Genomic DNA, 24,131 nt, shown 5'->3' with positions numbered 1-24,131 from the left:
TGCCGAAGTTGACAGCGTAAGATTAAGTCTCACTTAAAGCGACTTAGGAAAAAAAACTATGCATTTAGTCCTAAGTCCTCCGTCCCTATAGCATTTAATATTCAACTATTTAGTCAACAGTACCTAACTATTACATAAAAAATAACAGTATAGTAGAACGAAACCTTATACACTTTCGACTATGGCGGAATTAGTTAGTTATATCACGATCAAAAACAAAAAAAACTCTGGAAACTTAACCAAGACAAACTTCACGCCTAATGAAAATATAGATTTATCATAGGTATCCACATTTTATTTTACAACTACTAAAAATGATATATTAGGATGGGGATTTTCATATCGGTTAAATTGAGACAACCCTACTCGTATATTATGGTCGTAAGGATCGACAGAAATAAATACTCCTACGCGAAAGCGAAATCACAGAAGACATGCTAATCTAATCAATTTAAACTTGAAACTTTCGCATACAACCTTACCAAACTAATGTCAACTATTTCTAAAGTTCACCGGTCATGCATTCAGTTGTATTGTAGGTGTGTTGAATTTTAAATTATTGAAATTTGAATTGGCAGTAGGTATGTTTTATTCGAAATTTAAATTTAGAACTAGAAACTATTTTATCCCCAAAAGTATTTTTAGAAATCATGGATATTCGTATTCCAAAGTAAATGGGCGAACTGTATTAAATATTCTGGAAATGAGGGGGAAATTTATATATTTCTTTGTGTTAGTTAGTTAGTTTTTAGTGTTTGAATGTGTATATATAAGGCAAGACAAAAATTTCAAATTAAATATATGCACGGTTGTAATGAAAATAATAACAATATTTTATACACCAGTGCATTTACCATTGGTATTGGTAGTGCATTAAATAGTACAGAACTTAAATCTATTAGAATTTAAATACAATTAATTTTCTTGGAATATTAAAAAATGCCTAAGTATAACTCAGTGGCGAAGGGTTGAAGAAAGTTGTATGTAGGATAGGAAAACAAATTAGCTGTCTTCGAGCGGAAAATACCCCGAAAAATCTTTGTACTCACGTTGGAAAATGGGAACTACAGAATAAAAATGAACCACGAGTTGGAAGAGCTGATTGAACAGCAAACAATGATAAGATACTGTAAGTCCCAAAGACTACGATGGGCGGGACATGTGGAGAGAATGCCTGAAGTTAGAGCGCCAAGGATCATGACGAAGTGGCTACTCCAACGGAAGAGACCCAGAGGCCGTCCAAGAAGGAGATGGGCTGACGTCGTAGAAGTGGACTGGCTTCATATAGGATGACCCGGTAACTGGAGAAGTGTGGCGAGAGACCGGAGTGAGTGGAAACAGCCTACCTCCACCCTTCGCCGCTGCATAACTTATCATATAAAAAACAGTTACAAGTTGAATATTTTAGAATAGATAAATGTACCATGTAGCATAAACTCATCTTTACATATATGTTACAGTTAATATCATTTTTTTTTTCGACCATGTCCGATCCTAATAGGATCATATGGGCCTCCACAGAGTAGAGGTTTGTATTAACAGATTTTGTTTTTTTACGAGAAATGGATGTCAGCCACTTGCTCAACCTATTAGGTCCATACCCTGACTCACACACAAATTGAAAAACAATATGTGTACTTGCCAGACCCAGGATTCGAACCTGGTACCTACGACGATATAGGCTGCGCGGCCATCGTGGGTGTAATACTATCAATACTAAAAATCGGCGTGATAGTCGAACGCTTAAGCCGCGCGGCTACCGTGGGCAGAAATATCATATTTACCCGTTTAATTTTTAAATCACTCATTTTATGTGTCTAAATTGTATATTTGGACACTATCTAATATAAGGATTATACGAATGCAGTCAGATTCGGACGCCTGATATGGCAACGATTATTGGAATCCACCACACCAAAAAGACATCCCACCGACAATAAAATTATTCTGCAAAAGAATTGCCGGCTGATAACTCGGAATATAGATGTATGCTGTATGCTTCAATCTAATAGGGATTGTAAGCTGTCAGATTCCTGGAATCGGATGTCGGATCTAACCCCACTTGGGAGTTAGAAAAGTAGGGGACGATAGATGATACCTCAAAACTTTATCCATCTCACCCGAATATTATTAAAAAAATATGTATTTGCGTCAGTGTTCTGTAAATCTTTCGTTGTGGACGGGTATATTATAAAACAAGAAAAGTTTTGTTATTATTTCAATTTCGCGAAAGAAATAAACATTACTTTCGGGAAGAAGATAAAATTTTCATCAAAAGTTCCCGTTGATTCGATGTATTTTCGCATAAACAAAAACGAAAGCTCGACGTCCAACGACGTATTTTCAACAAAAAAAAAACAAACATCGAAAAAATACTTGATGTTATAAAAATATAAAATAAAGAGTGTAGATATGTATAATGTGTATTTAAATTATGTTTACGTTACACATATTGTTGAATGATTATTATTTTATTTAACATCATTAATTTTTCGAAAGTCTCGTCTGGACTCTAACCTGTAGGTATTATAGTGTATGTTATCATTAACATCCGTTAACTTTAAGGTTTTAACTTATTACCTGAAAAGTTTTTTATGACTCTACAATATTTAGTTATGTGGGATTATGAGTCGGCCTCTACATAATATGTATTATATTTAATATGCATTTCTCACGCGGTCAATACAGTTGGTTTACCGAAATTCATGGGATATTCAGTGTCAGCATTATTCAATCGTGAGGGTTTCCATAAATATCATGATTGAATGGAAATGTCACCGCGCCTCGGGCTAAACACCTCACTCGTTTTTATCTTGTATTATTATATTGGGTATAACTATCACTCCTGTACCTATGTAAACAATACTTGTGAACCGTAAATAAATCTCGCAATCGAACTACAAACTACCAGTCTTCATACTTCGCTCTCACATCACTCATCCGTCAGCACCATCATCATCACCAACACGCCACAAATCTCAAAGATACGTGAATTACTAGCAAAGTGGATGGCAAATGACGTTAATAAGATTTTCATTTCCATAAAGGCTTAATTCCTCCACAACTATTTCACAAAAATATTCCTACTTAAAACATATTTCAGATATCATTGCAATATGTTGCAAATACAAATCGAACTGTGGATTTATATTACTTGCATTAATATGAAATTGGTACGAAATGCTCGCCAATTCATCGTCACAAACACAAAGCTATCGACAGATATATTATAAAAATATTGATTTAGTGTACCGTATACTTCGTAATATGCGGATATAATTAAAATGTCATGATTTCGATCTAAAGACACAAAAAAATAAAACACCGTATAATTAATTGCTATAGGAGTCGTGTCATGTATACCAATCGGAGCGCGATATGCATTTGTAGATCAGGCGACGGTTTCGTGAAACTGAGATAAATGTCTGCAAAAATTGACTTTTATCACATAATTATGCAACCGAAGCAATGCCGCTTCACTCTCTCAAAATAACAAGGATCTATTTTTTGCGTGTATTTTTTTTATTACCCATTAATAACAGGAAATATTTTTTTTATTATTTAATTCACAGGTATCCAACATTTTTCTATTGACCAACCCCCGCTGCATTTTCATAAAAACCATTTTAACAGGGTGAAAAGAACACGTTAAAAATAAATATAGGTAATTATACATGTTGGTTATCAATCATCAGTTTCTCTCACTATTTTTATGTTTACGTGTAAATTCGCAGTCTTCAATAAATTCTGACTTCCGAACTATAGGGATTGTGTTACTTATATGAAAATAAACGTATCCTTTTCAATAGATTAAGACGATACATCAGTGAAACGGCAAATAATTTCCAACTATAGGCGCGACGAAATTTTGGAACGTCGAGGTGTGAATACGTCAATTTGTTTCGTGATGGCGACGGGGGTATTAATTCTTAAATCGTGTAAAGATTACTAAAAACGTTACCCATTTACTTGAAAAAGAAAACATGCCAATGAATATATTATTATTGTTACTAATAGAACAATAAACAGAACATTAACCGACGCATGTTGGATTTATATGGCAAATTATATTTCGCTCGGCATGCGTCATTTGCACCCGCGACCCTCAATCCGCGCATCGCCTAGCCACGATCTTTTTAGACCATGCCTCAACTGAGGTATAGCCTTAAGCGTTTACTTCATGCTAATTCATGATAATTTACAAAAATAGTTTATAACTCGGTATTCAACACAATATATAAAGTATTTAAATAACATGTAGTGAATACCAAGTGATAAAATCATTTGGTTCTTGTCGGTTTAAGCGTTTAAGGGAAGCCAGCGGCAAACAAATTTTGAAAAGAGCCGATATACTGGATTATTTATTAGGTTCAGTTAGTTTAAGTTAGGTTAGGTTAGATTCGGTTAGGTTTTCATTCTTGAATTCATTAATTTTGCCAAAATCGGCTATGAAAATTGCCGCGGTTCCCGCCCGGCTTCCCGAAAACCGACTCGTACCAATCATTTTATAAAATTCTAATATCGTCCTTGCGACTATTGTCCTTACCTACTTATACTACATTCTAACCAATATAAATCTATGTGGGTATACTAACTTATAATATAAGTGATAATATAATATAAGTAATATAACATATTATGAAATTCCATCAGAAGAAAATCGATATTATTATTCAACCACGTGACATAATTTTAAAATCTTACTAGCACCTCCTATTGATAATGCTAATGCATATTTTGTTTTGGATAATATTATGTATGTTGCCAGGTCTAAAAATTAATAACGCTGTCCTGAGAGTGAGTATTATGTACCATTTTGAATGCACCCGCTTTATATTATAAACCATATCACTTCTATTTAAAAGCTAAACAAAGAAGTTCGATGAAATAGATAAAGAGATTAAAAATAGCCGGCGGCGAATTCGCAACCAGTTTATTATTTTTTATTCGCGTGTGAGGCGGCCTTCAGCGAAGTCGGCCGTGTTCGGCGGAGCTCGGTCGCCTCCGCCGCAAATGTCAAAATAAAGGAAAATCAAGGAGGGACGTAAACATACCGGTTTGCCCGACGAGACAACATGTGCGCGGCTCGCGAACGCTATTTCGAACAACCTCTCGACCCCAGCCATCCACGTAATTACAAATGGCGGATAAGCCATGTTTTGGGATGAACGTTATGAACAAGTAGTATAATCGCTCTTCGCCACCCACTTGGGTCGCACAGCCGTGTTAATAGGTGATATTATGTATTAACTACTTGACAATAAATTTACTCTTGTGTGTCTCACATCTGATATCCCAGAGAAACCACCCAGGACTGATGTAGACTTATCGTATTTTTTTTTTTCGACCATGTCCGATCCTGATAGGATCATATGGGCCTCCACAGAGTGGAGGTTTGTGTTGACAGATTTTGTTTTTTACGAGAAATGGATGTCAGCCACTTGCTCAACCTATTAGGTCCATACCCTGACACACACAAATTGAAAAACAATATGTGTACTTGCCAGACCCAGGATTCGAACCTGGGACCCACGGCTTTATAGTCCAACGCTTATGCCTCGCGGCCACCGTGGGAGTAAACTCTAAAGTAAAGACTTATCATACACAAATAAAAACAGTTTAATAATGAATATACATAATTTTAAAACACCTCAGATATATCTAATAGAAAAAAAATCGAAACGGATTCGCGCCAATGTGCTTTACCAATTGAGCCATGTGTGGCCTACCTAATTACGACGAAATTAACTAGTACTTTTTATCTTCAACAAATTGCGTTAATTTTGGCTATGGGATTTTGAGTTGCGTATAATTTACCTTGATTACTTAAGGATCTCTCCAAGCTTTAGTTATGACGTACATGCCCTTGGTAATAATTTAATACACTATTTTTTCTATTCATTGAATAATTCACAAGATTTGTGAATGTAACATTCTTTTTATTGAACATATGTATATAATTTGAAAAACCTCAGATATTATGCCTTATTGGAAAAAAATCTTTAAAATAATTACAAGATAAAAAGAACTTTTTATATACGTTTTTAAATTTTCTGTTGAATCAAATAAACTTGACTTGACTAGCTTAAACGATCAAAAAAAGTATTCGGTTTGATAGAAATAATACTGAAATGTCATTTTGACACTTATATTGATCTCCATAGTAACGTACGTATATATTAATAATTTAGTTGCTAGGTCCCCAAAAAATGACTTTAATTCTACTTAAAGATGGCTAAAAGTATTGAAAAAATGCATTGGCATCGTGTTCTGATATATTCTAAAAGTTTCAAATGTCTAGCAAGTCGGGAAGTTAGTTAAAAATCGATTGCAAGATTTGTACCGGACAAATAAGAATACAACCTAATAAAACGTTGTAAAAAATATGACACCAACGGAACTCGACCCTGCATCCGTTGGATTTGAACGAATTAATTAGAAAGAATGAAACAAATCTGAATAAGTATGAAACCAAATAAATAAGGACATATGTGTTGTTTCAACAACTTCCAAAAAAAACTTTATTTGTAAATTATAAAAATAAGTGATTGAGTCGTCAATATAATTTATATGTTCACTAAGTCTTTATTTGTGTTCTCCTAATTATTGAATTAATAAATAGTGACAGCAAAATTTTCCGTTAATGTGGTTTTATTGATTTATTTCCTTCCAAACTCAATAATTACCTGTAATTAACCCAACTATTATAATAATTAGGTTAAATTATTTGAATTTATTTTTCTATTGTTCATTATCGAATAATAACTGAACTTCTAAGTAAATTACTGAGAATAGAATTGATACCTATAAATTGAAAACCTAATTTCACACAATTCGTTTTCTTAAAAAATGATAACACTGAGAAGTCTTCTACATGCGACTACAGCGACTTCGTGTTCTTGCCAATTTATTGTTGTCGGACAATAATATATTGTGCAGTTGTCATACTTTTCGATCGATCTCAATTAAAAATTATTTGTCAACATTAAAATGGCAACAATTTTAAAGAAACAAACGTTGCCTTATTGATTAAGATTTTCACATGTCATTCCATTTTGATCTATGCATGACTCACGCCGTTAGTAAGATTTATGTAACATCAACATTTTATGCATCTGGGCCTTACACGACCAATACATTAGACCAGAGCTTTAGAAGTGTGCTGTAAGATGGTAATCAAATTTCCGGCATATACCTACTGCAAAATCTTTTTGTATCAATATCCTAAACTATTTCGAATTTCCATCATTCGAAAAATAATCGAAGCCTCAAAATTCAGTTAAAAAAATTCAATTAACGTAATTCAGGTCAACTGAAAAATAAAAGTTTCCATCAATTGGTTTAAATAGTCTCACATCGTTTACCACCACATGTGAGCAATCTTTCTCATCAATGGTCACTAATATCAATTTAAAATGTCTTTGTCTAAGATGCATAGAATATTGAATTACATTGAATTGAAACAACGTCAAAATGGTAGTGTGGCAGCAGAAATGGCAACACTGGCGCGACAGGCGGAAAACCATAGCAACCAAAATCAACAACTAAATATAAGACCGATCTCAAGGAACACGAAATGAATTATTACCGTTATTACTATTATATACAATCAATATAAAGACATTGAGCTAGAACGATTATTCTAAAGCTGCATTTAGACCAAGCGAACAAACGTTTTTTCTTCCCCCACTCCAGCGAAATTCTTATGCTCGCTCAACAAAAAGTGAGAGAATTTCGCTGGAGTGGGGAAAAAAAATCATTCGCTTGCTTGGTCTAAATGCGGCTTAAAGTAGATAGAAGCGGCTAATAATATTTAGTTCATTAGTTTAATCATAGGTTTTCAGTTTACGTCATAGTTTCTTAACCGGTGGTTCGCGAAGATTTTTGGGAGGGTAACAAGAATTTTCTGCAGTTCAAAAATAGTTACCTAGAAACCCAACATTTGAAGTAGGGTTGTATTATATTTCGACAATTGTTTCAAAAATAGTGTACTTACATATGAATATTTATTATTTTATTCCAATGTTGATGGTCCGCAAAACATTTATTGATTTTTTGTGATCCGCGGGATGTAAAAAGGTTAAGAAACATTGGTTTACACGTGAATACTCACAAGTCGCAAATGACGAATGTTACCTGTCACTAGGCATATATATGCATGCGCATGTTTTTCCACGAATCATGTTTATTTTTTTCATGATCCGTTCAACAGCCGATACGTGGTGAAATAACTAAATAGCCAGAAATCACGAGCAGCTCTCACATGCCTAGATATAGAAAAGTCATGTTTTCTAAGCAAGAGCAAGAATCAATCTTATTGAATGAATTGATCGCCTTTTATTTAACTTAAGCGGCTTCAGCGTCGGATTATTTTGTCGTGGGTCTCAGGTTCAAATCCTGAATCTGGCACAAATACACAATATTACTTTCCAATTCGTGTTTTTTATTCAGAGTATGGATCCAATAGGTTGAGCAAGTGCTAACCATCCATTTCTCGTAAAAACATGAACATGGTAATACAAACCTCCACTATATGGAGGCCCATATGATCATATTAGGATCGGACATGGTCAAAAGAAAAAAAAATTGTTTTTAATGGCGGTTCAACAAAAAATGTTGTGCAATTTAACACAATGCTTACGGGCCCTTTTAATGAATTTTGTAATTAACGTGTTAATTTGCATTTGAAAAGTAATTAGCAAAAACACAATTTTGTGCGGCCCGTAAGCTATGGGTTAATTATATTTCTTCTTTATTTACAAAATGAAAAATAATAAGCATTAATAAAGACCATAATTATTTGTTATAGAACACGCCTGTCGACATGCAATTTTAATATGTTTCTGTACTTATGTACTTATAGCAATTATTTAATCATCATATCAAAGGTGAAACTCATTAAGTGTAATAATAAAATATAGGACTTAATGAGTTTTACCTGGTACGTCGATATTATATTACAAAAAACCATTGCCTTCGGTTATTTTCTTCATGTGTGATATGCAAAGAACCCATGGTGACACGGTTGGCAAGATAAGGTGAGCTATTAAATCAAACACAGAGGAATGATCGCTAATAAGTTCTTCTTGATTAAATCAAAACAATTATTCAATAAAACATAGAGATATAGCTGTACAAAACTGTTGCGAGACCGATGTTGACATACTAAGTTGAGACACGGACCTTGTGGTCCACGAATTATCAGAAACTGGTTGTTTGAGCGCAGGCTGTTAAAAATAACATTGGGCCAATCTGTGAAAATGCGAGTATGGCAGCAACTAATCACGTGAAATAGCGTGATCGAAAGACTCTCCAGGTGGGACACATAGAAAGGATGAATGATACATCAGCATTGAAGCGCTTCACATCGATAGAACCAGATGGACGAAGACGCGCCACGAGATCATGTCTATGGTGGATGGACGGAGTAGAAAAGAGACCTCAAAACTCTTAGTATGTCCAACTGGTGTTCCAAGACAAGGGCGAGGAGATACAGGAGAGCAATGCCGGAATCCAGGCTTTATCATCAATAATAGTGATGTATTTACATGAATAATCTTCAATGTGCCATGAAAAAATTATAATTTGAATAGTGTGCCGTTTTGCGAAAAAATATTAAAAACACTGCATTAGACAACCACTACAATGTGGCTGAATGTAGAACTGAAGAGGAGAATATTAACTTTCTTTAAGCGTCAATTACATTGAGCTACTGTACGAGCTGTTTGTTGGCAAATTTACAATCTGCCTGTAAAGTCGCCCAGTGTAATCATCGAACAAGCTAACAAGCAGATTGTAAACACTCTACCATGAAAAGTTGAAAGACAGTCAACTTTACATGCTACACGCCGGCGTGTGGGCCTACTGCGTCTGCGCAGTAGAGCGCAGTAGCAATCTCCCGGTAAAAAAATTAACTACGTTCTGTCAAAATAGTCGCTAGCTTGTGGCTTCTCAGCGAATGGAAAGTTTTGTGTGTCATCATCATAATCGCAGTAGCTGAATCGCCCGCTATTCAATTCGCCAACAAACAGCTCGTAAAGTAGCTCAATGTAATTAATGCTTTAAGAATGCACCGATTTTAAACAAATTAACTACATGAATGTCTGAAGCTTCAGCTTACCAAAATAAGTGTCATAACATAACTACACTATCAAGTAAATGAGATCGCTATCATTTTTGTCATTTTCCATCAGCATAAGTTTTCACTGAGACTTCGCCTTAATACATTTTATCATAGTCGAGTTTCACAAATTGTTGTAGATACAATAATTGTCATCTGCATTGAAAATGTAAACATGAAAAATACTTACCAGGGTGTGAATGCGTCATGACGATGGCGAGAGGACACTCATCATCATCCAGGATGTACTCCGTGTTGTCTGTGGTGGTCACCTAAGAAAAAAAGTCATGATAATTCAATAAATGAGGCGCCCGCTTCCCAGAACCGTTATTTACATTTTTTGAAAAATCATACATAGGTATTATGAACAAAATCTAATATATTGCTTCAGAAGAATCGATTCATACATTTATTTCGTTTATGCATACCAACCATTTTTACTGTTCAAAAACGTGTCCAGTTCCAAAATCCGTTATATGCATGACCATCATGGTTCCAAAAATCGTCATCTTCCAAAAACCGTTTTATTGTACTCAAGTTGTGAAGCGATAAGCTGACAGTTCCAGAATCCGCCATATTCAACCTTAATTGTATATACCAGGCATGGCCAACCCGCAGCCAACGGGGGCCGCATGGGACCCAAATGAAAACTTTTTGCGGCCCAAGCCCCAATTGAAGTTATCAGCTTTGTATATTTGCATATTGGTATTCATAAGATAAAAAAAAATCTCGTAAATTTACCACATTTATATTATATTTTATGAAAATAGAACTTTCTTGTTGCGTTGCGTACTAGTACCTGTTTTTATGCTTATGCCAGCTACACACACTCCGTACTAATAATGACCATAAAGATTTTTTTAAATAGGTATTCTAATGAAGTCACAAAATTAATTACATAATTTGATACTAGATTCGCATTTATGCAAAAGTATGAGGAAATGTTAAAAATATTCTTAACTCCATTTAACATGGAGGTGGAATCAGCGCCTCCAAATTTACAAATGGAGCTAATAGAACTACAATTAACCATAGAGTTAAAGTGTATGTTCGAAGCGAATAAGCTTGAGTTTTATCAGAAATATATCCTCAAAGATAAATTATCTTAAACAGCAGCATTTGGGACATATCGCGAATCGTTCTTTTTAAAATGAAATATAAAAACGAAGTGTCGCAGCAGTTTGCTCGATGAAAACACGACCAATCAACTGCGATGCGCGTCGGCTAAATTACCAGTTAATATGAAAAAGATATCAAACAATATACAAAAACATGCATCACATTAATTATAAGGTAATAAAATATTTTGAATAAGTTCTTTGTTTTCTTTCTTTTATGTGTGGCCCACCTAAGCTCAGTAATATTTTTTTTGGCCCACCAAACGATCTGGGTTGGGCACCCCTGGTATATAGGGTTGTATCCTACAGCTGAATACTTGTTAACTTAGTTATAAGTTACTGTTATTACATTACACTAAATTTATTAGCATCCTACAGCAAGTCATTCATAACAAATAGTCTTAATGGTTTTAGTTAGACTTTGTTCTTGTAAGGAGCGGACGTTGTTACATTCCATTTTTACATTAAACATTTATAATTGTTTTTGAGTGAATCACTTATTATTTTTGTACAATGAACAGTTGTTTCGGAAGATATGTCTGTGCCGAATATCGGTAGAAAGCGTACACGGAATATAAAAACGTGGAAGAAAAATGTTGACAAGTTGCTGCGGTACACACCAAAATCTCTGCCAAAAATACCAAAATGTGAACACAAGAAGAGCGTATATAAATGTAAAGAATTAGCTGTTCAGGATATAAGGAGATTTCATGAATCCTTATATAAAAATAAGTCAAAGTCGGAACAGGACTCTTTTATCATTCGCTACACTACCCAAGGCCCAGCAGTGAAACATAACAGTAACAATAGAGAAACTTTTCTATCAATTATTTTATCAAAGTTAGAGAGGGTGGAAACCAAAGCTTGCAGAGAATATGCATCGACGCTTTTTTGCAAATACTTGGGAGTGAATACAGGCATTTTGCAGGGTACATTTTGGACTGGAATGCTTTCTACTGAAATACGTGGTGGCGATACCAGATCACATAAATACGTCGATAAAAAGGACGCTGTTAAAAAGTTCATTGAAACATTGCGTCCCATTGATTCCCATTACTGTACAAATAATAAGTCTACCAAATTATACCTGTCGTCTGATTTAAGTATTGCGAAACTTTGGAATGAGTATAATAAATTAGCAATTTCTGCCAAATTAAAAGTCAAATACGAATATTTTAGAAACATTTTCATTATTGATTATAATATATCATTTAAGTCACCGGGAACCGTCATGTGCTCGGAATGTTTATCATTAAAAGAACGCGTAAAGGGACCGTCATCAGAAGATGAAAAAACATTATTATCTGCTAAATTACAAGTACACTTACTAGAATTTAAAGAATTTAAATCAAGAATCCAAGAAGAACAACCAGGAGTACTTAAATTATCATTTGGTTCCAATACATAAAAAAAATTTAAAGTGGCATGAAAGAGGTCAATATGAGTTTTGCAATCTTAAATTTTGTCTCCTAAACATTTTAACAAAACTGACTTCTAGCCTTATTCCCCTATACCCTTCATACGATCATACATGAAGAGACCACCCCAAAAGATTTCTGTGGTACCAATACATAATAATCGCTGTTTCGGTGTCTGATGGCATTATTGTGCAATAACGTTTAATTTTTGTTGATGACGTTTCAAGAAGTTGCACGTGTCATTGTCGCCTATTTGCCCGGCCGACTACGCAACATGAATACGACATTCCTATAAGGTATGATTTATGGCTGTGTCGCAGCGAGAGGAGTTTAGATGTACCAAACGGGTCAGGGTCAAAATACGTATCTCAATTTTTCAAAATTTGAGTTACGTACGCTACTGGATGTAAAATAACATACTACGTTAAGTGACAAAGAGACTTTTGACCCTAAGGGGCCGTAAAGTAAGACATCAACAGAAGATCACCATTTTATTTCTTATTTCAAAAAACCCATTCAATGCAGGAAAAATATAAATCATTGTAGTGTTAGCAACCCAACCATACTAGATAGGTTCTGGAATCGCAATTAAATGCGTATTACAAAATATTCCTATTAATCCCTACATTACATATCGTAGTTAAATTTCTTTCGTGTTAGTCATTCCGATTCTCCCGCAACGTTTATAATTTTAAGAAAAACTTTTTTATCTGAAGATATCTGAATATTTCTTCAGAAGTTTGCTACAATTAAATCTGCAATATGAAATGATTTGCAACTAATCTAATCATTAGATATAGTAACCTTTCGATAGCGTAAAAATAAATTGGAGACCTTATAGCAAAAATTATTTATAGGAATATTAGATTAGTTACAAAGTCATGTTCAGCGTCCCGAAAGTGCGTTAGCAATAGTTATTCTGTGATGAAACCGCAACTACTTGTGCAAAAACAACATGACGAAAACGGTAAAATTATTTTTCCATATTACTCCCTCTATGTTACAAACTGTCACCTTTGGCTTAGCAATTTTGATATTATAAAAGCGCCCCATCTAGCTATTTTCTATTTGGCCGAATTTTTAGTTCACGAATATACGTTATTCCAGATGAAAATCTCATGAACGCTAATCAGACAATTAGACAAAAGTCATTAGTGGATTATTTGTGTTAAGAAATTTTACCACTCTGTACTTCAATGCAACTGCGCTTGATAAAATTGAGCTGGGTTTGGTTTGGTATGATATTTTCTATGATCTCTTACTGTACTACGATTTGTTTAGTATAAAACAAATGTTAAACATTTATCAGGCATTCATTCCTTGATTCTCATGAACAGTGCAAACTGTAGTAATTAAATTTTTGGGGTTAGATCTATTAAAATATATCCACAGCCGAATTGGTTAACATAAGTTTGATAAAATATTTTACCTGCACAAGGCAGAAGTATTGAGGATCATTCTTCCCGAGTCCAAGTTTATCGAGCATCTCCCGAACAACTCCTGCAGCACAATCGTTGATGGAGAGAAGAAACGTTTTGTATGGGACATCGGAACAAAGAGACTCTCCGTAAATCTTCAGCGTACCACCTGTCATAACAAGAAATAAAAACAAAAATTAATGAAACTTATTATTAAAGATACAAATTAATGAAAACTTATTATTAAGGCCATACCTCAGTTGAGACACGGTCTAAAAAGATCGTCGCTAGGCGATGCGCGGATTGCGGGTCGCGGGTGCAAATGAGGCATGTCAAACCAAATATAATTTGTCTTATAAATCCAACATGTGTCCATTTAATGTTCTGTTTATTGTTTTATCAGTAACAATAATAATATATTCATTGACATGTTTTCTTTTTAAAGTAAATGGGTAACGTTTTAAGTCATCTTTACACGATTTAAGAATTATTACGGCCGTCGCCATCACGAAGCAAAATGACGTGTTTCCAGCTCTACATTCTCTCTCCAAATGGGAGCGAGTGCAAAATTTCGTCGCACATATGGTTGAAAATTATTTGCCGTTTCACTGATGAATCACCTTAAAGATACAAAGCCTATTTGTTGGTATTGCTGTAACAGTGTATTTTTTCTTCACATCCTTTCCTCGACATTTCGGTCTTGTTGCAGAGACCCAGAGATAATATGACAATGTGCACTGTCATTAAAATTATGTGAAAATGAATCTGATCTCATTCTACCTAATTCTAATATCTGGCTTCAGTAAGTATTTTCTTAAACTGTTGTATTATTATTAAAATTCACGTGAAATGGATATAAAAAATGGTTTCATTCTATATTTCAAATGATACAAAATACAAGTTACAAATTTATTATATAATATACCTACCACCTATTGAAGAAGGAAGTGGGAAATAATATCTACCAATCCTAGCAATATTCTCACACACTCTCACAATACTACAACAACACGACCGCCGCGCCACACGGAGCCTCGCGTTTAACTTGTCGGTCTCTAGAAAGGTACTAGATAGGTATCTAAAATGAGACCAGAAATGCCTGACCGAACACAAAATTATGGCTCACCCTACTGGGTGTGGTAAAGCAGGCTACGGATCTTGAGTGTGGAAAAATATGGGATAAACAAACACGTGTTAACGAATATGTAATTTTCAATAATGCACTTTGTTTTAGTAAGTTGTATGGCCTGATAATCATTTCAAAACCTTGATCCATGGCGATGGCTTTTACATTTCCATCATATTAATCTATTCTGTATGCCAGAACATACATTGAATTTGGTTGAGACAACAAAAACCTAAGAAGTTTTCAATCATAGTCAGTTTCGTGTCCGGAAACTTGTACAAATGCAGTTCGCTGTATCACACTTCACCATGAAATATTGTATCAGAAATATATGGCCGTATATTAAAGACCGTTCAACCTCTTTGGGTCGTGTCGTATAGTACTGACATAAAATTCATGTCTAAATAAAACACGGTTCTTGTCGGATTACACTTTAAAGGAAACCAGTCACAAATAAATTTTGAAAATAGCTGATATAATAAATTATTCGTTAGGTTAGGTTAGATTAGGTTTTCATTTTAAATTCATGAATTTTTGGTCATCTCTTTCCAATAGAAAGCTCGCGGCGAACTGTGTCACGGTGAAATGTTTTATGTAAAATTTACATGTAACGAGTTAGTTTTCCCTTTTAATATTATTGTGGTACTGGTATATTTTAATGCCTTATTTATCAAGTACGAGAAGTACCTTTGGTTTTGCTAAGTCAAATGAGTGGCAAGTGTCCATCGAATTTTCAGAAATCGCTTATAATATCAAATACCTTGCGTTCGTTCTTAAAATATAATAATAAAAGATTATTAAATTAACCTGTATCTGGACCACCATCTTTGGAGCGAAACTGTTGAAGTTTCCTTTCGAGTTTCTGTTGTCTTCGTCTTCTCATTACAGCTTCAGGATTTGATATTGAACGCGTAAATGACGTCTCAGGTAATTCTAAAAAAATAATAGAACAAAATTATTATTATTTAGTAGTAGTTTAGAGTACACAATAATGTAAAATCTCGATAATTGGCTAAAAAAAAGTATGAAAACATACGAGGGCATTGTACCCTTATATATGTAACAATACAGGTTGATCGCGTAGGATACATTTTGGACAGGGTCGCGATAAGCGAAATGTCGCGATGAACAGGTGAGTTTCAATACAAAACTATTTACAATATAACAACGTTTTTTTAATAAACTAAACAAAATAAACATCATACATAAAATAAAGCTAATAAAACTATGCAATAAACTGAAAAAATTATATTCATTTTGTTACACGCTGCAAAAATGAACCTACATTGTTTATCCTATCTATAAACTATCAAATAACCTAATCATACTAACATAATTCCGCTTATAATAATGACGTCAGGCGTATGGCACATGTCAAAATATTCATGGGTTAAAAAAATATTATTAAAAATCCATTATGATATAGAGAATTCACATTCAAAGAGTTCTTACATAACTATTTTCTTACCACATTAATATGTAGGGGGTAATAAACGACAAAAAATCACATTAAAAGTGACTTATAGATTTAGCATTATATCATAACTGCGGATGTCTAAATGGGATCTGCGGAACTATGAATCTCCCAAACTTTCGATTATATATCTACGCCCCCGACCCCCGCTTGAGTACTGCACACACAGCGCTATACAATCGTAAACCAAAATCTGAGAGTTCCAGAATAATATAAATTTTATTCCATCGAAAATTGAGATAAAAATATCATTTAATCATCAATTTAATGATCATTTAATGAAAAATTCACATAAAGTGACAGTTCTGTGAAAAGGTGTCTGACGAATCTATACATTTTCATTTATCCACTGAGTGCAAACAACGTAAATGTGGCCAGCATTAAGAGTTCAGATAACAATTCTATGATCCAATACAAATATATTTTCACAGCGTCCATACATGTGTATCTTATGACTTCGCAAGTTTTGCTATGAGATTACTGAATACAGGAGGACCTCGACTTTCGCACATAATTGGTTCCTGAAAAGGTGTGCGAATGTTGAATGTTCGAAAGTAGAGGGAAGTAAAAAAAAATAAATTGTGTGTATTTTGAAATATTTATTTATCAAGTAAATATAAGATGTTTAAGAGACATGTTTAAGTGGGGTTTGCGGGTGTTTCCCTTAAAAAGTTATCAAGAGTTAGCTCTTTGCCACTCTTCTTTTTCTTATTTTAAATGGTAAATCATTAACTTTATATTGCTTAACTGCTGGCACGAAATGTAAAGTGAACCAATCATTTAATATTAACGCAGTAAACCCAGGTTTTTTTATTTGATTACTGTAAGCAATTCTTTATCCTTCCCTTTCAATGCTCTGGGATTTTCTGGTTGATAAATTAACATTGGCATCAATTTTAAATCACCAGCCAAGTTTCCACCAAGAAGCAATGTCAATCGGTTTTTAGAAGTTTTATGCCCTGGGGCAACTGATTCTTCCTTAGATAAGAATGTACGATTAAGCATTTTTTTCCAAAATAAACCTGTGTAATCTACATTAAATATTTGGCTAGAGGAATATTCTCCATCTTCAATAATTTTGGATAATGATGAAATAAATTCTTTTGCAGCATCTTTATCCGCATCAGCCGATTTTCCAGTGAATTTAATATAAACCAACTGTTACTTGCTTGAAAAATTGTGTTAGAATCTTCTTTTTCTAGCCTTCCAATCTTTGTACAAACTAAGAGCCTTCGCTTGAATAATTGAAATATTCAGAGGGACATCTTTTTGATGTTGGTCGTCGATCCATGATGACAAATATTTTTCCATTTCATCCATAACTATGCCGTGTCCTTTAGAAACAACCTTTAAAGATAATATATTTCCACAATTTTGAACGTATTCCTTAATTTTATTTTTATTTTTCAAAATTGAACATATCGTAGTGGACCTGTTTGTATCATACGAACGTCCGATTGAAGCAAAAGATTCACCGCAATCAGAGCGTCATGTGAAGTTTATAAGTCCTTGATTTCTTTTTGTTCGTATCAACACTGCAGTTTTTCCGTTTCTCGCTCATGTTTATAAATTTTTAGGGTGAAGTATTTCAAATGAAGAAAATTAGCAAAACGCACAACATGACACGCCCCCACGCGCTCCTGGATGTTGCCTCAACGTCAAGAAAACCATCACGCGGTGCCCAATCTATTGATATCCTTCCGATTGATGTTGCTATTGTGTTTAGGTTCATTAAAAAGCTAAAGAACACACGATCTTTAGGGCCGGATAATCTCCCAACATTTTTTTTAAAGGGGTGTATTGACTTTGTCAAAGGCCCGCTTTCATATATATTTAATCTTGTGATGGAGACGGGTATCTTTCCCGAATTGTGGAAGATGTCAAAGGTTACTCCTATCCATAAGAGTGGTGCTGAGTCATCAGTGGAGAACTACAGGCCGGTGGCTGTTCTCTCGGCACCCGCAAAAGTTCTTGAGATGATCATGCATAACATGATTTATCCAAAAATTGAGTCATTTATAATGAATGAGCAGCATGGATTTAGAGTTGGCCGATCAACGGAAACTAACCTGATGGTATTTGTAGATTATGTGTCGTCAGCACTAGATAGAGGCCATCAGGTTGACTGTTCCTACAATGACTTCTCAAAAGCGTTTGACAGAGTCGATCACGACATCCTGTTGGAAAAACTCCAACTAATTGGATTGTCCGATCGTTTTCTGAAGTTATTCGGGAGCTATTTTAGGAATCGTCAACAATACGTATCGTATGGCGTCTATCAGTCACAGATGTTCAATACATTTTCTGGTGTCCCTCAGGGCTCAAACTTGGGGCCATTGCTGTTTACGATTTTTATAAATGACATAGCAATGGTCATTAAAAATGCTATGTTTTTGTTGTTCGCTGATGACCTGAAACTCTTCATGGAAGTTGTCACCTTGGACGATTGTCGTCAACTCCAACTTGATATAGACAATATATTAGATTGGGGCAGGCGTAACAAACTGGACTTCAATATTGAAAAATGCAATATTTTATCATTTACCAGAGCCTCGCGAGTATTATTTTTCCAATATTCGATGAATGGCAGAGTTCTTTCGCGAATACCATCTGTAAGGGATCTTGGCATTACGTTTGACAGTAAGCTGTCATTTAGTGGTCATATAGCTATCATTTGTAAAAAGGCGCTACAAATGTTGGGCTTCGTCTTGCGTACTTCCCGGGTCTTTTCGGATGTTACTGTATTAAAAATTCTTTATAATTCCTTAGTGAGAAGCCGGCTTGAGAGTGGGTCGATTGTTTGGGCCCCGCATCAGTTGAAATATGACCTTATGGTGGAGCGAGTTCAAAAGAAATTTTTGAGACTCCTTTATTTGAGGTTATATGGATACTATCCGTGGCTTTATCCAACTGACTTTCTCTTAGGTATGCTAACATACTGTAGTTTAAGTACTAGAAGATATCAATATTTGGCCACGTATTTTTTTCGACTAATACGTGGTGTGAATGAGAACTCTGCCATTCTTGGTAATATTGACTTGTGTGTCCCTGATAACTATCTTAGAAATCGGGAGCATCAGTTGTTTGTTCTCCCGAGGAGCAGAACTAACCTGCCATTGGTGATGCCAATTGGTAGAGCAATAACTCTGTTCAACCAAATTGCTTCGGATGTTGATATATTCCATCTACGTGAGAATGAGTATAGGTGGACGTTATTTTATAAATTCTTAAAATAGGGTCTGCTTAACTCATCCGGTGTACTTCCTTGTACCTATATACTTCATATTTTTTGTATTTACACATTTATACTATAGAATAACTTAATATTGCATAATTACAATATTACATAATACTTTTTTAATACTTAATATTTATTTGTTTCTAAATGTCATGTTGTGAACGTCTTAAACTTATAATTTGTAATGTCCACAATATGTAAAATAAATTAAAATTGAATTGAATTGAATTGAACAAGCAAAGTGACGGGTGCGAGCAGGATGCAAGTGACGCAAAAAATGCACTTGCTTGTGAGCGAGCGAGAAGGGGATATCTTAACCCTACGGCCAGCGCGTCGTTTTAAAAAAACGATTTTTTAAAACGACGTTCGTAAGTCGAGGTCCGCCTGTATACTTAAATTAATTAATATTTACAAATAACCGTCGTTATACTCCGTTTACACGTACATGGATTTACTGCAGACAGTACGTATTATCACGGCCATAATAAAAAAATGCATGTGTAAACACGTATTATCGTGCAAATTGCAAGATTGCACGCATGGATGAAAAAAGTGCAGAAGCTTCTGAATTTTCACCCGACAATTGGACTGTGCGATATCTGCGCCTGCGCAGTAGAACGATAGTGGCGAACCTGCTGGTAAAAAAACAAACTACACCGCACAGACTCATTTTGAGGTTAACCGATTTTCACTTTACTCTTGAAGAATGAGACTGGTGAGACAATCAGCACTTTTACGTGTAAACAGTTCTTGTCACGATAGTTTAAAATACCCACTATTGGTGCTAATAAATCCATGCACGTGTACAGGTGCTATGTATTAGCAATCGTGAATCATACACAATTATTACACAAAACTATTAAAGTACCAATTGGATCGTATCGACGCTCGTTATTTATCGGTTTAGTTATAACATACATATCCGTACCTACTATTATAAAATATCTCTTGGTCAGCATGGTAGCAGTAAGCAGTCATAACTCTTATTTTCTTATTACATAGCATTAGTAATTGATTATGTATTATCTGTTTACACTAGTGTCGAGATGGCATGTAGTGGAGCGGTAATACCTTCGAAAGTAGTCTTCGATTCATGTCACGCAAGAACAGAAACTTATTCAGTCCAGATTGCTACTATCCAAATTCAAGGTGACAATATTATGATGCGGGCTATCAGGCCAGGAATACGTTGTTTCCTGTAGTACAAGCATTACAATGAAAACAATAATAAAATAGTGTTTTATTTACCTGTGTATAGTTTTTCGGCAACGGGATTAAAGATGTCTTTTGGTCCATCCGATTTCATCCGTGATATTTTCTCTTTTTTCTTCAATTCCTTCTTTTCTCTTTTTGATAATTTTCTTTTAAAATTCGTGTTGACATCAGCATTACTAACAGCGGAGACCTGCAACATAACCGTAAAAATCAATACAAACATTGATAAACTATATTTTTCCACCTAACCTATTAGATTCAAATCAATTGCCCACAAGACGTTTAGTCAGATTAAAACATTCCGTGTCATTTTCAACAACAGCTTGCAATATCATCAGAAAGATTATTTTAAATCAAGCGCTAAAGACTGGCATCTAATGACATAATGAAATATCTCATATCAAATGAGATGATATAAAAAATATGGGTAATATCCACCACTATTTAAATATAATCAGTTGACACTCGGATATCAAATCGTTGCCGTCAAGTCACATGAAGCAGAAATGGTAGTTTTGAGTTGGGATTTAAAAACATATAGGTATTCTTTAAATGGGCCATAGTCACTTCTTCGTTCGGTGCTGTCTTCTATTGAAAGTTGACGACTAAATTGCAGTAAATCTCTCAATCATCTGCCAGTCGTATTAGATCCCTAACGCCTTGGACACTAAGCCATTGACGAAGGTTATGTAGCCAAGATAATCTCCTTCTACAAACGGTTCTGCTTTCTTCTACTTTGCCCTGCATTATGAGTTGGATTACATCTTCTCATTGTGGAAAATATGGCCTGAGTACACAGTTTTTCTGCACTTGATTAGTAGCTATAAGTTCTCTTGGCTCGTTGGTTCGTCTCGAGACTTAGTTATTAATAATGTGATCAACCCAGGAATCTAGGCAGCTCTCGTAGTGCAATGCGTAAGGCGCTGGTCTTCCACTCGAGAGTTCTGGGTTCGATTCCCAGTGAGGACACAATATATATGTGTTTTTTTCAAAGCCTGGGTGTTTGTGATGGTTCAAAATTACTAACAACCACCTTGTACGAAAAAGCAAGGACATCGTTAATATAAAATGTTTAATAAGTTGAATAATGACAATGGGAAACTGGTACTTAGTTCACCAACAGTTTTGATACTAGATTGTAAAATAACAGGCTAGTTGGACTAGAAGTTGGATATGCCTGACCTGCCGAAGAAGTTTCTAAATACGCAAACTATAGAGCGAGCATAACTAATGTCTTAGGAGTGATGGTGCTCATATGCTGCATTTTGGAGGCGAATATGGAATTTACATTTTTTTACCTAAGATATCTATATATCTTTGGTCATACATCTGCATTGAATAACGACTTCCATTGTTATTGAGATAAACATAAAGCAAAAAATCTAAGAATTGGTTAATGGGATAATAATTGACGTGACTAAAGGTGTTACTGAGAATATAATAATTACCGTTTTGTCATCGATGTTCTTGAGCAGGAATCTGCCCTCTCTGTCGTCGACGTGCCAGTTGAGCTGCACCAAAAGGGGCTTCTCATCGTTGGCAAGCTTCCTCTCCTCGGAAGAGTGGAGCTCGTATAAGGCATATGAAGGCACTGACAGCATTCGCATGTCTGGACGGAATTTTTCAATAAGCGTTTCTGGAAAAATAAAATGAGACCAACTTATGCTTATATTTTACACACGATTTGAATACAGATTCTAATAAATTTGACACATTATGAGTGAAATAATTTTGTTTAATTAAAGTAATATAACTAATCATATTTTTCAGACATAGTGATTAGATTACTAAGGAGTGTCCTCATGCCAGTTGATAGGGAAGAGCTTCTTAAGAAAGTCCGATCCTAAGTTGGAGAGGTCAGTCATTATTACTTGGTTTCTACGAGGGAAAATTTCCCCCAATTTTCATCCACTTGTCTCATAAGACAATGGGGTCCAGCGTCTGGCTGACCCAGAGCAAAGGTGCTACCTCTCCAGTCCACTTCGCCAATTAATTAGTCGTAATAAAAAAATTAACCATTGTCTTGAAATATAGAACCTCAAATAAATATGCTATTAATAATAGTATATTTTGACACCTACATAAGGTCGGAACTGCAAAATGTAACTTTTCAGTAATATGATTTTAATAAATTTTAATGATATCATCACATTAATTTAAATGCTGGAATCGTAATTTTTTAGTTATGCTTTTAGTTTGTCTATATGCCTGTTTATTATAAAATATTGATTAATTTTTGTTTGTTTTTTCAATATCATTTAATCCTTAAAATTATTTAATAAAAGGCAATTATGTCAAAATAGCCAGAAACACAGTTCCGACCTTTTACGTAGAGGTGTCTATTTGTTGACAGCACTGCGGACAACTAGAAATCGACAAGCTGCATTGGCATAAAAATTAACATGAAAAAAACTTATAAGTTCAACCCTTCGATTAACCGATTCAGACTACCCTTGGCTCGATAAGTAAAATATGTCAATTAAGTATTTTTAATGAACTCAAAATATTTATGTCGAATTAATAGTTTAATTCTGTGTTGCCTTTAAATTAAATATTATTCAAAAGCATATTAAGAGAAGCAGTGTATTCTCCGCTTGTCATTATCAATTGTAGTTTTTTTGAGTCACAAATTTTAATTATCTTGGGTGATATCATAAGAAGATGGAATGAAATCAGTGATGAGAAAAATACCTGCATTAAAATATTTATAAATGCTGAGTTTAGTAATGAAGGTGATGATTAATTCGGATAGAATAAACAGGTAAAAACAAGAGCATTGTAATGTTGTGTTCTTATTTCGCAGGTTCAACATAACTCAACATTCTTTAAAAAATGTGTTTCTAATGCTTTAAAACCATTATCTTGTTAAGAATCTAAAGTAATTAATGACCTGCTTTAATTTCTACAGATATAAATATTTTCTGCGATCATAAACACCACAGTAATCTATATGAGCTAATCTATCATACAATAAAATTGGTTTCGTATTAATCATTACTATTTT

General features: G+C 34.5%; 1 protein-coding gene across 4 annotated transcripts in view; it reads right to left on the bottom strand.

Moving 5' to 3' along the window:
- cno (adherens junction formation factor afadin) overlaps window positions 1-24,131 on the bottom strand; it is a 362,819-nt gene that overhangs the window by 217,669 nt on the left and 121,019 nt on the right. For all 4 annotated transcript variants that reach the window (XM_085952800.1, XM_085952802.1, XM_085952801.1 and 1 more), the window contains exons 4-8: window positions 22,576-22,763; window positions 21,161-21,317; window positions 16,008-16,133; window positions 14,086-14,243; window positions 10,311-10,392 (exon numbers count right to left, since the gene is read on the bottom strand). In XM_085952800.1, the coding sequence (XP_085808926.1) occupies window positions 10,311-10,392; window positions 14,086-14,243; window positions 16,008-16,133; window positions 21,161-21,317; window positions 22,576-22,763 (711 nt within the window). The remainder of the gene's footprint in view (window positions 1-10,310; window positions 10,393-14,085; window positions 14,244-16,007; window positions 16,134-21,160; window positions 21,318-22,575; window positions 22,764-24,131) is intronic.

Source organism: Rhyacophila brunnea, unplaced genomic scaffold, assembly GCF_057557595.1.
Source record: "Rhyacophila brunnea isolate RB1 unplaced genomic scaffold, BYU_Rbru_1.0 scaffold_3, whole genome shotgun sequence".
In the NCBI taxonomy this organism is placed as follows: domain Eukaryota; kingdom Metazoa; phylum Arthropoda; class Insecta; order Trichoptera; family Rhyacophilidae; genus Rhyacophila; species Rhyacophila brunnea.
Note: the sequence above shows the minus strand (reverse complement) of the source record. Positions and strands in the feature narration are given on the sequence as shown.